Source organism: Temnothorax americanus, unplaced genomic scaffold, assembly GCF_048541705.1.
Source record: "Temnothorax americanus isolate GAGA-0224 unplaced genomic scaffold, ASM4854170v1 Scaffold1, whole genome shotgun sequence".
Taxonomy (NCBI): domain Eukaryota; kingdom Metazoa; phylum Arthropoda; class Insecta; order Hymenoptera; family Formicidae; genus Temnothorax; species Temnothorax americanus.
In genome coordinates, this window is record NW_027509230.1 from 9,660,653 (window position 1) to 9,674,276 (window position 13,624).

Here is a 13,624-nt window from a genome sequence, read left to right on the forward strand (position 1 = left end):
TTTGTTTAAAAGCTATTATTATTACACGCAAACAAGAAGCTACAATGATTGCATGATAATAATGATATACACACACACACACATATAATTATGTTTAAAATAATTATTAATTCCAGAGCTATTAAATTCTATTTTATTGAAGTTAAATTATAGACAATATTGTTTTCTTGAAAGATACTATGTATAACAATTTTCACTAATTTTTTCGATTTTTAAGTAATGAAGAAATAATGAAAGGTCAGTATAAGAATCTTTTATGAATATCTAAATAAAGTTTTCATTGTTATATCGTAAAATAAAAAGATATCCTGTCTCTTATTAGGTTATAAAATGTTGGATATAGCTGTGAAATTAAATGTATTTTAGCACAGCTTGTTTTATGCAGTTCATTCTTTTTTCCTTTCAAAAATATCAGACAAAATGAATATTACATATAATAATCATTTATAATAATCATATATCGCGCATATCTATCATCACGAGAAGTTTATAATGGTCCTTATTTTCACGAATTTCAGAAAGCACAATTGGCGATAATGATGTTAATGATTGAAAATGTTAGCTCTTACCTGATTGCCATGCTCTTTGCTTTCAGATGATGCCATCGCTGGTTCATTTCATCCAATCGACGTTGCAGCATAACAGCGTCATCTTGACTCGCCAGGGAACTCAATAATTTTCGTCCGGTGCCGTTCAAAGATGCGTAAACGTCTCGGTGCGTTTCTATTTCCGACTGAAGATCCTGCAACAAGCAGGAGGATGCCTCCTTAGATCCTTAAGAACGAGATTAAAGGACGTCACGGGAAAGGTGCCAGTTATTTGGAAAAGCTGTATATATTTTTCGTTATTTTTATAAAACCATAAATTATAAAAATAACAAAAAATATATACATATTTATTTTCAATCTGTGACAAGAATGACTCAAAGTAACAACTTTATCAATACAAATTAATACGACGTATAATCAAGAATTTTAGCACGTAATTTTTCTCATTACAATTTCTCCAATTAAAATATGGTTATTTAGTAATTGCATATATTTCTGGAGAAATGTAAATTAAAAAAGAAAGGATGCAAAACTTCGATTTTAGGGACTCTTTTTATGGAAATGGAAAGCATTTGCGCGTTGCACGACGGCAGAGAGAGAGAATTCGTGGTGTTTCGTCATCGCGATGACGTGAATTGCAGTCTGCGCGTGGATAGAAATGATTTATATACGAGTTTCCATGTACAACGGTGGTATACGAGTACGTCGGCGCCGACATGCAATGTATGCGCCAATGAAAATAAATCGGCCCCGATGCGAGTGAATTAAGAAATATTCGCTGGACGTCACGACAAGAACAATAGGATTTGTTTGGTTCCCTTTACAGCAGGTATGCACGGTTTGCAGTTACGTGCAAATCTTACTTTATTCCACATTTCTTATCAATATAAAATTAGACAAAAATTGTCATTAAGCAAATTTTAGAAAAATCCCAGAATTCTCTTCCGAATGTTAAAAATGATATCTATAAAATGTCAATTAATCTAAAATTGCAGAATTGGAAATAACAAATTTTTGTAATTCGTAATTTGTAATTTCTACAAGCAATTTAAACTAGCACAATTAATCATTAATTGAAAGCCAATCAATTTGCATTAATAATAAAGTTGTTATTATTATAAAATGATTACGTAATTAATGTTTAATTGATGATGTTAATAGTTTATGTTTTAATATTGTATATATGAATATCATTCCATTCAGATTCGTACAAATAGTATTACTCTCTATTACAGGTGTATTTTATATTTTGATATGGATAACATGAAGGAAAGCAATAATTTACGAACAAAGAGGTTTTCAACTTTGTCACAGAGATTATAAAAATAAAAATAAAAATATTATCAAAAGTATACGCGTCACTGTCGCTCGTTTAATTCAGGTGTCAGAAAATATTTGAAAATAAAGAAAAATACGAAAGCAGAACGTTCTCTAGAGAAATAACATGCAATAGCAACGACACTACAAAGTCCGTGAAATATCTCTCGTTTCCGGTTGCCGCGGCGTTGTCTTAATCTGAAACCGTCTGCCTGTCAACGACACACACGGTCGCACTCCCTTTTCAAATCCTCCAGCCCATTCCCAACCCTCTTCAATTTTTGACACGCCCGAATTGAAGGCTCCAATCTCGAGAACGATTCTGGTCCAGGACTCGATTCCCATCTGGGTCGATGATCGACGGGTCAGAGCGAGATATTTTTCAGCTGCAGTTTCCGCGCGAATTGACGCTGGTGACACCCGGTGTGCATCGCGGAGACACGCGTAATGAAAAAAAAAAGAAGGAGGGGGAACGTGGCGCTTGCTTTTCTCTCGGAAAAAAAGGAGTAAATGTATCGACGAGTATACCGCTTGCGCCGGAGAACGCGCTCCGGAAAATTGGGCACATCGATCAAACTGGCTCTTACTCAGCGACAGACGGACCGTACGTCCGTCGAGCGCGTTCGAATTGGTAACGTTTAATTGGCGCTCTTGGGTGGCAGCTTGCGCGGAAGCTAATTTCGTTTAAAGCTCGATGGGGACGCGTGAAGTTGCCCTGCACTTCGATCCTCGAAATCCACAGATTATGAATTGCTACGCGTCGAGCTTGGTAAACAGTGACGGCCGGCAATAAATATTACGATGCTGAATAATATTTTTCACGTGTCCCAGTCGTATTGTTCACTACAGCCTACAGCGTAGTCATGTTATTCAACAACGTGGAAAAAATGAAGACGTACAAAAGATATATAGATATATAGAAAATATAAATTAGCTAACCCCCACATTAGTCTCAATATTTGTATGTAGCATATATGTCTAAAATTATTTATTACGATAATAATTATAATTAATTTTATTTCTACACGTTGATCATAAAAAAGAACGATCGTAATGCTAATTAAAGTTTATAACACATATTTCTTTCGTTACAATTACTACTATAAATATTTCTACTTTAATATTCATTTAATTCGGAGTGGCGCGGCAAAACAAAAATTAAAAATAAAATAATTGATAAACTTCATAAACTTTTGCGATGCGTATAATTTTATCAAGGGAAAAATTCACTCAAATAACAAGTACCTTCTTACGGGCTGATAAGACTCGTTTTACCGCACTTGACAGCCAACAATATCGCAAAGTTGTATCAATGTCGTTGCGATCTCTCAGGAATGTATCCCCGATGTCGATTAGATTTTTCCCGCTAATGGAGCTCTCGTATAGGGACGCCATCGTGGCGGGCTAAGTATTAAAATGTTCAGGGATGCACCAGGGAGATGGCTCGGAAAAAAAGTGCAAAGTACAAAACGTTTTTGCATTATCCGACGCTGCGCCGAAGTTCTTATCGCGGTTCACTGTGCAATTACGCAAATGCGCCTTACCGGCGACGTCGATGTGCATGGTAACCGGAACACACAGCATATACAAGGTGTGCTAAAAGGCTTGGATTTTCAAAAGTTTCCTGACAAACTTACTGTTGAATTTTTTGTCTTATTAAAAATTCGGTCGCAGAATTTCTCGAATTTGCATCGTTAAATAAAAAACGGGAGCGTTTCATAAAAATTTAACAAAGCAATCAGTTTCTTTTAGATTTATTGGAGAATCTGATTGAAAAAGAAATGTCTCTGTTATGTACAAAATGAATGAGAACCATCATCAGCCTTTTTCAACTTTTAAAAATGCTTTAAGATAATTAAAATAAATAATAATATAAGATATGCGAGTATAAAATTAATAAGAAATAATCAATTTTCTTAAAATGCGAATACATAAAGTTTACGTGAGATACAAAAAGAATTATTTATTCGTGCATATTTAAAGAAAAAAAGTCTCTTTTTAATTCAGATACTGAACAATTTAAAAAAAATAATTTAAATAATTAAAATTATAATCGTGAAATGCTTTGTACAACTGCATTATCGAGACAAAAAGACAACGTCACTTCCATTGAACTGATTTCCACGAGAAATTCTAGCACCGATTCGCTCACGCGTCGCGCGCATTTTGTCACTTCGCGATTTACAATGCGATATATAGGTATTATACGTCCGATAATGAAATCAACCAGGGACGTCACTAATGACACGCAACCGACGTGACGATAGCACGATTTTGCTTTTCGCTTTATCGACAATTTAATTAATTCGCTCGTCCTCGCTCGACCTTTACACGTCATTCATTTAATGTCGATCGGCAATTATTTTAATTTCACGATAGATTAATATTCAGTAAAAAAAAAAAGCACAACGGACGTGACATCCACTTTTCGACAAAGTAATACGAGGAATGCTAATTACACCGCGCGATAGCATAATCTTTCTAATGAGCGGCATAATACATGGCTTATCTTTTAATTAGCAAATGAAATATTCCTGTTATTAACTCAGTTATGCGCTAAGTAAAAAATTTAACAAAGTTTTATTTAATATATTTTATTTAACATAACATTTCTCGAGATGTCACTATTTCAATTAAATGGAAGTTACGAAAACTCACTACCGCAGCGTTATTTTCCCGTTAAATACCATTCGCGAGTGATGTCTAACTCGAATCTAATAAGTGCCTAAATTTATGCTTAATATTCCTACCCACGCAAATGCGGCGATTAAATCAATTCCAGGAGCTGTCGTGGAATATCTGAATTTAATTGGAACCGCGAAACTAAATCGTTAATCTTAATCCAATTCTCCACGAGGTTGGATGTAATATGGCACTGTGTTCTATTAAAGACGAAACAGCGATTTATCGTTACAATTGATACGAATTGAGAAAGGTCGTGAAAATAATAACAAACTTTCAATAATTCAATATCCGTGATTAAATATCTCCACATCAAAACAGGGAAATAAGCCCTTATCATTTTCAATGGTATATGAAATTTTATTATTAATTCCGTTTACGTATCGGAACGTTGCGAAATTATAATCTCCAGCTTTACACGTAAAAAGGTAAAATTCAAATGGGAACCCGCAAACAATTCATGAAAAGTCACATTATTGTTTCCGCGCGAGTGTCCGATATTATATTCATCAACCTATTACACCAAACTGAGATATTACCCACTGATTAACATATTGCACAATTAATGTATTGCGTTCGGCCATTGGTGTATTATGTTATATGTAACATCCGATACATATAACTGGTATCGCATAAAATGATATTAATACTAATTTGTAATTATTCCAACGTTCCGCGATAAAACCGTGACTTGAATGCAACATTTACAAGTGATTCTTATATGTAATATCCGCGGTTTCCAATAGCTTTATACGCTCTTATAAGCGGGAATTACACTGTGATACTATAATGCGGGCAAAATCAATTTGTAAAATACAATGCAGTTTTTCTGTTGTCACGTTGATGGAATTGCCCGTCTCCGTAATTAGCGGAAAATGACCAATTCGTACTCGCGTTTGAGCGCGGGATATCGATTGCGAGAGAGGCGAGATAGAGAGATTCCTCAGTTTCTTTTTCTACTGGAAAAATCAACAGAACGCAGATTAAGTAAGAGCGCACGGACGATCCCCGATAATAATATTGCTTTGAAACGTCTGATCTGTTTTAATGTAGTTATATCGAATTATAACATTGTATAATTTTTCTCTTGAAGCAAAAACAAACGAGATTTTTTTGCGTAAAAATTCCCGCTATTCACGCTTGATATAACAGACTCGTAAGATATGTAGAAGATCCTTTCCCTTCATCAATGGACGGTGAATTAGTATTGATCGACTGTGTCGTCGGAAACACATTTCCAGGAATAGATTTAGATTTTTGATTAAAATATTTAATTAACGATCTAAATCTCCCTGACACGTCTCATTGATCGAGCGATTGGGTAGTGACTGAGTCTGAGAATTCGTCAGCGAACTCCGAACTAACTCGCGATTCTTATCTGCTCGAGCAGTTATCGGATCGTATCGACCGTGAATATATAAGGAAAGCTCCCGGTCACGAGTGCGGGAGTGCGAGGGACATCCTGGGCGAAGGGTACATACCGCCCCAGGAATCGGCAGGACGAGCATAATTCAAGAGGTTTCGGCTGCCGCACTGCTCAGAATTCCGTGTGACGTATTTAATGGGAAATCGCCGACGGCGGGGGCGGGGGCCTTAATCAATGTCTGCGTACTTATGCAGAAGGTGCCGGTGACGCGTGCGCACCGCCAACGGGGACTTCTAATGAGGAATTGCCAATTAGTCTCAAAACGCTGAGATTTCGAGCGGCGCTTTACGAATGGCCGTGTCGTTCGTTTAGCGGAGAAAAGAGCGACGATTTATTCGTATTAAGCGTACAAAAGTCCGGTAATGAGGCCCGGTCTTTTATCCTTTCCGAAGAATGGAGAAGGTAAAAGAGAATTGTACAGCATCTTCTATATTTGCTCCCTGGTATTTATCTCTGTAATGACTTAATTTCGGATCTCAACGAGTTAATTGAAATCGCACGTTACATTAACTGTAAAAACTGAAAAAAGACGGCAAATTTAATGTTAAATTAAAATTTGAATTGTGATAGGTTTGACGATCAATTATAAAGCATACTTTATTACTGTTTTCCTAACACCATAGTATTACAGGTTTAAACTCGTAATTTCTCTCTTTTTGTTACGTAATTAATCTAATTAATCTAAAGCAATTTTCTATATCCATTGTCTCTGTGTAGAAAGAAAAGCTTCGTATGATTGACTGCAACTGTTCTAGCATCATTAATAAAAGCTTTACATCTATAACGGGTAAAAAGGATATTTACCTGCACATCCCATCTCTTTTGAGACAATTTTACGCAAAAAAGTATATTGATATTATACAAGCTGCCTTATTCAATGTGCAATACAAAGATGTATAGAGAAAAACAATGTATGCCGATGTATTTTACAGTGATATTTTTCTGTCTCGTGTAAAATTACTTCAAACTAAATGCGGTGTGTAAACGAAAATACTTTTCTAACCCGTTATATTTCTACGTCTATATTCCGAGTGCTATATCGGTATCTGAATATTTTTATCTCGATATCTTATACCGCGCGCACAATATTGATTCGCCGAATAACATCTCCGAATACTGTACAAATCTTTACCTGTTCGAAGAGATGCAGTTCCGCCAGTAGGGTGTAGGATATGTAGATATATCGTGCGTCGTCGTGAAACGTTTTTCGGGCACGTACCCCCCGAGGGTGATAACCCTGTAGGGTGGCACGCCCCCCGGGCCAGGTGCCCCCCCTGAACGCACACCCACGGTAATCCACCGTAATTACGTACCCCAAAGTCTCTTCATCACCCCACCCGTCACTCTCGAATAATTCGTCCCTCTGGAGAACCTTCGACAATTCTCATCTACCTCTTCACTTTCGATGCCCCGAGCAACGAACACTTCGATGCACTTCGTGTCAATCCACCACTATCTTCGCTCATGTCGATTTGCATAGTTTGCAAGAACATTTTTGCTCCCGGCAGTGTTATCGAGTTACTTGAAAAGTTTCACTAAAATCCTTTTCACAATGCGCAGCCTTAGTTAATTTCACTCATGATATCACGATGAATAGCCAGAATTTTTGCGAGGTAATTTATCCTCTTCTTCATTTTCCGTAACATCGCGTTAACAATTTGTGTGCTTTTGTTACAAAATAATTCCTTTACAAGATTTATTTATGGTAGCGCGAAAGCGCTACAGACACCAGAACACATGATTCTAAAAAGATTATATTGATAAAATCGGAAAAGATGATAATTTTATGAATTAATCTAAAATTGTCATCATTTTACATATTCAACTGTGATAGTTGTAAAATAATAAAGTCTCCAATATTTCTAAAGATTGTATAGAACAAATAATAAATCCACATAGTGTTTTCATTAATTAAATGCCAATGTTTTAAAATCGCCATTTAAATAATTGGAATTTTATTGCTGTAGCGGAACTCGAGCACTTCGTACAATCGTAATCGTGGTCAATCTCTCTCTCTCTCTCTCTCTCTCTCTCTCTCTCTCTCTCTCTCTCTCTCTCTCTCTCTCTCTTTCTCTCTCTCTCTCTATCTAGCTATATTATATATACGGTATATATACCTATACAACGCTAGTTTCGAATCGGGTAAACTTTGACATCGCTGCGAGACATTTCCTTTATGTTGTAGCGTGGGCGTAAATTAAATCCAACGCGGTTACGTGGGGTAATGAATTTATGCAAAGCAGTTTAAATATCCGGCTAATACAATTCTATATAATTCATGGTCAGAATCGCATTAGAAGCTCTACGCAGTTCGAGCTAATTCATAACTTAATAACTCTACTATTAATTTATTACCATCCACAGAAAGCGGGATACGCTATATTTTGCCAAAAACAGAGAATACGCTCGTACGTGCACAGTGACTAGAAAATTGTGAATTTGCAGATATCGCGACGTTTGGAGTAAAGATCCGAAAAGGTCTTAATACATTTAAAATAAATTTCTCGAATTTTTATGTTCTTAACTTGTGTTTTTGTAATGCTTTAATTTAATTAAAATTTTCATTTTCATTCTGCAATACATCAGCGTTGTACGTATACACTGTAAATTTACATGGTGTCTACAATTAAAGGAAGCTTCTTCGCTGTAAAAGGAATGTGAACAGAAACAAGCGCGGACTGGCATTTACATAAATGTTACGTATTCTGTTTTCTCCTATAGCTGATACACGCTACAGAACCGCCTAGGCGGAAACTTTTGGGAAAAGTTTCGCGAAGCTTCAATGAATTTTAAGAGAACACAGCTTCGAGCGGCTTGCTCGAAAGTCTTTAGAAACTGCGCTGACAGCTTTAGCTAAATTTCTATTCTATTGTTTGATAAAAAAGGGCTGACAGATTTCCAGCGTTGAACTTCAAGATAAATGCAATCGCGCAATAGAAACCTTCAATTTAGGAAAAACGAAGTTCAGGCATAATCTGTTACGTGTTCGTAATATATAATAGTGCACGGCGGTAAATACGGTAGTTCACGCATTTTTGCGGAGCAAACAATGAATGAAATATAAATAAGATGCTCGTTTTCTGAAGGAAAGTGGAAATGACTGGTATTTACTCCGGATATGAGGCACTTCCAGACAAAATCATGAGATTGTACTCTTAGACAGAAGTAGAGCAAATACATGAGAAAATAGAAAATCTCCGGTTCCTCGCATGCGATATGTATATACGAGGCGGAATAATTTATACACACTGTTATACGAGTTTTCTCGAAAGAAAATCATTTCGTTCTCTAAAAAGAATCCCAGAAATGAGCGGCAGGATACGTATATCCATGCTTTAACTTTAAATACATCAGAAAACTGTATTTTTTGTGCATTAATTTTCTTATATCGTTATTGAACATTAGTAATTTACGAAGTCTATTTTCGACACATCTTACAATTAGTATAAAAGCATGTGGAAGTAAGTCGAGAGATGATTGTTAATAACAATAGCTCTCAATAAATTAAAAAATTAAATAATCTTAAATTAGGATTGTTATATATATATAATAAAGTATTTATTACGTAATCCATAACTATTTAAAGTAAAATAAATAAATAATATCTATTTAAAATAGATAAGAACTTCACAAATTAAATTTTAATGATAAATTTTGTTGCTAAAATTCTTTTTTTAAAGTAATTTTCATGAGAAATACACAATTCCGTTACAATCATAAAAAATATATCAATTTGATGCCCTCAAAATATTCGATAGTGTACAATGCATTAATGAACTTTGACTGATTCAAAGACAAATTCATAAGAAAATATCAATTTCTTTGTAGAAAAAAAATCATTCCAAGTACCTACTCGCGATCGTAGATATATGTGTGATAGCTGGAAGTAGTACAACTTCCATCTCGTTACCGAATCAACGAAGCGTGTCCGGTTCTCGGTGACAAGTTGCGGGTGAAATGTGTCGCACACTTTATCGGATTAGAAAGCACGCTATCGAGCGCGATCGGGCTCGATCGAAATAAAATATACGGCGCGAGAGAAGAAGACGAGGAATGAATAATGCATACGGCGGAGCGAACCGGCTTGTGGTAAGTAACGAGGCGGATTTGTAAAGCAGTTCTGCGTCCAGCGGCTTAACCCCTGGCGCTTCCTCGATGAACCGAGAGTAATTTACTCGCTTCGTTTAGATCGCGATGGTAAAACGGAATTTCTGATATCCGGGCTACGATCGTGAAATTAAAACAAATGCCATGCGCTCGCGGTAGCGAATACCGGTGGCCCCCTTTTCTATTGACGTTTTCGGCCCGGCCGCCGCGTTTTCTTATACGTCGAGAAAAAATTGTCCCTGGTTATTCCGCCTCAAGAAGGATTCGTTTCAAGTGTGCGCCATTTAGAGACTCTTCAACCGTTGTCGCGTTTAGATTGAGCACAAGCAATATCGCGATAACGATGTCACGATAAAAATTCCGATGGCTATACGCGATTTCATGTAAATTAATGAAGGTGAATATAAATGCAAGAAATTTGAAAATACATTTCAAGATATCTCATTGCAATAAGAGCGTGACGGAGAAAGAAATAAGTAATATTTCAATTAATTGTGCAACTCGTAGCACAAAAAGTTTGTCAACTTATATTATTTGTACAGAATGCTTATATATTATGTTCCAATAACTGCACACACAAGAGATGAAAAATATGAATAAAAGAAAGAAAAATGTATTGTAAAATTATCTACTTGTATTATCTCTATTAAAGAAAAAGATAAAATATTGAAAGGTGTTAGCAATAATCGAAGATACTTTTTCCGAAACATCATTGTCTAGCCCGCATTCTCATATTCTTTCAAATTTTTAAATTAAAAAAAAAATTCTACTTCATCAAATAAGCGGCAAGTCTTTTCAAGTCTTTTAATCTAGAGAAATTTTCCAAGTCATAGAAAAGTACAATTTCCATCTCAAATTAATAACGATTTTCTCAATAAAATCCATAATATATAACTGTGAAACTTCTTGAATAAATTGAAAAAAAATTTTCAACTTTTCTTTATTAAAGCAAAAAGTTCTTAGAGATAGAAAAATCGAGGGATTAGTACATCTCTCGATTATTAAAGTAATTTCTCATTTATTTACAAAATATTGAATTTTTGGAGTATTTAAAATAAGCGTATCAGATTTTATAAATATTTTGAAAGAATTTAATGTTTTCTACTTGGATAAACGAGAAATTAATTAATTAAAAAGAGTAAACTAGCGAATATTTTTGATTTGTCGTTACGGATAAAATTATACGTAACGGTTATAATCATATAATGATTGGAAACTATCTTCCCGTCGATGGCATTGGTTACGTAATTATTATCGATTCAGGAGAAGCGTGATTTGTGTCTTGGGAAGCCTCATCGGCGGTAGCCTAGTCTCACTTATTGCGAATCGACGGAGTGGCCTCGGGAATCACGGTTAGCTCACGAGGGAGATACAGGGCAGAGGGTGAGGGACGAAAATGCCGGCAGCGGTAGTACACGTTGGCAATGGTAATAGCTACTGACTGTTGCTGGAGGCTGATGGAGAAACGAGTGTACGGACCGTCGTCGAGCGGTCGGTACCGAAACCGGAGCGGGTTGCACGGAGTAGGCGAGGGTAACAGGGGGTTAAGCGGCTTGCGGACGATTAGAGAGCGCCGCAGCAGCCATCGTTACGCTCTGGCTTCCCCGTCGCCGATCAAAACTCTGCTACCTTGCGGAACGGTTAAATGCAAAGTACTCCTTTTATTCGCTCACTTGACTCTTCGCTGCCGTACACTTCTCTTTTTTTCTGTGTCCTTCGGGATATCGCTAAATGCTTTCGACGAGACATCGCGCCAATGTAGACGCGTGGATATCGATCGCAGTGCTATCGAAGACGCGAGTGTGCAGATGGGGTCTCGAATGTTAATCGCTTTTTAAAAGCCCGTCTATTTCTCGTACGTTCGTTGAGAGACCAGCACTTATCGTCGAATATTAAATAATTTGATAATTAAAGAATAAAGTTTCTGTCGATGTAAATTGAAGTCAGACATTTGTATATAGGAGTATTCAATGGCAAATGCGATAACGAAAATTACTTATAAAGACACGTGCGCTATTTGTCAACCACGATAAAACTAGACTCGTGTAATCTCAGCATCAGTCGTGACCCTATTACATTTTGCAATTGCAATCGCGATTCTAAAATGTTGCATGGCTACCGAAGGTCTGCTTCCATTTGCCGTAACTACAGATAAATATCATCGGGTCTGCCGGCCGATCGATTGTATCGGAGTTACGCTATGAACGACAAGCTGACCTTCTTTGTGAACATCGAGTTTTCATCCTTGCAAAGGCTATCTCGCGAACGTTGAGATCGAAACATGACCACATCGGATATGAAACTTCCTTTTTGAGATGATGGAACCATATTCGTCGCCGACGAACGCTCCGAACTTTGCTATCGACTACCTATAAAAAAACGACTACAAAGATGAGTCGATCGTTCAGCAGCGTATGATCGAATGAATATTACCATGTTTCTTCAACAAAACATTTAATTAAAAAAATTTAATTTTAATTTTATAATCTATGTGCTTTAAGTTAATTTATGTCAAATTATTTATGTAATAGAATCTCTATTTTATATATATATAAGTCGAGAATTGAAGTTCGGATAATCTGTTTCTCAGGGGATTAAATAATTATATTAATTAATTTAAATAAAAAAATGTTATTTATATATAAATGTCACATAATGTGCCGTGAATGCAAAAAAATAAAAATTATAACAATAATTTGTTTTTTCATTCGCTCTTGCACTCTCCCAGTCTTTCAGATCTGCTACTTTATGTATATTTTTCTTAACATAGCTTCTTATTATAGGTTCTTAACATAGCATTTTAGTAGAGATGCTTTCGTTCTGTGCTTTCTAAGGTCTGCTTTTAAAGCAATGAATATGTGCTTCAAAGCAACTCGGAATATTACATTATAATTAAAACACAAGTTTAAGCGCTGAAAGACTGGTGCTCGGAAAGTTAATTATTAATTATTATTATTAAATTAAATTAATCGTAAAACATTTTTTTGCTTTGTAATACAGAGAAGAAGTTAAGCAATATTTAGCTATTGAATGTAAAGTAACGAAAAATGTTTCTATATGTGCAAAGGATAAAAAATAACGATAAGAAATATCTTTTGTTACGAGCGTCAAACACTAACTTAAAGAATATTTTTTATATAGCTTTCCATATATAAAGTCGAAAAAACTCGTAAATGTAGTTTTATGATTTCGCGGTAGGAAAAGCGATCGTAATCGAAGAAATCGCGTAAAAGAAAATCGAAGTATCTACTACGTTGGGTATGTTTATTATGGTGTTCTCTACTGTTATAAATGTATAGTAATTTCATACAATTTTGTATTAATAAGAAGACTACTTTCTAGAATGGTTATTCCGCTAAAAATGCCTTTTCGTGCCACATAGATATATTGAGCCGATTGAATATTTCGATAAAGCACGCTTTTGAGAATATAAATTCATATATCTCAGAAATGAAAAATATCTACACTTACACGTAGGTATATACTATATATGAAGACGATCGTAATTTGCATGACATAACTTGGCAAACTGTAAAAAAATAAA

The 13,624-nt window shown here is 35.7% G+C and overlaps 1 protein-coding gene and 1 long non-coding RNA gene across 7 annotated transcripts in view; one reads left to right on the top strand and one right to left on the bottom strand.

Annotated features, from left to right (window-relative positions):
* The window catches only part of LOC143904254 (dystrophin, isoforms A/C/F/G/H), a 483,734-nt gene that overhangs the window by 126,062 nt on the left and 344,048 nt on the right, over window positions 1–13,624 (bottom strand). For 5 of the 6 annotated variants that reach the window (XM_077418912.1, XM_077418996.1, XM_077419156.1 and 2 more), the window contains one exon: window positions 570–742. In XM_077418912.1, coding sequence (XP_077275038.1) covers window positions 570–742 — 173 coding nt within the window. The remainder of the gene's footprint in view (window positions 1–569; window positions 743–13,624) is intronic. The other variant, XM_077419080.1, reaches the window with a different exon arrangement.
* Window positions 672–2,599, top strand: LOC143905811 (uncharacterized). The gene is made up of 3 exons (XR_013259338.1): window positions 672–808; window positions 1,093–1,377; window positions 1,784–2,599. It is a non-coding gene; the product is annotated as an uncharacterized LOC143905811 (long non-coding RNA).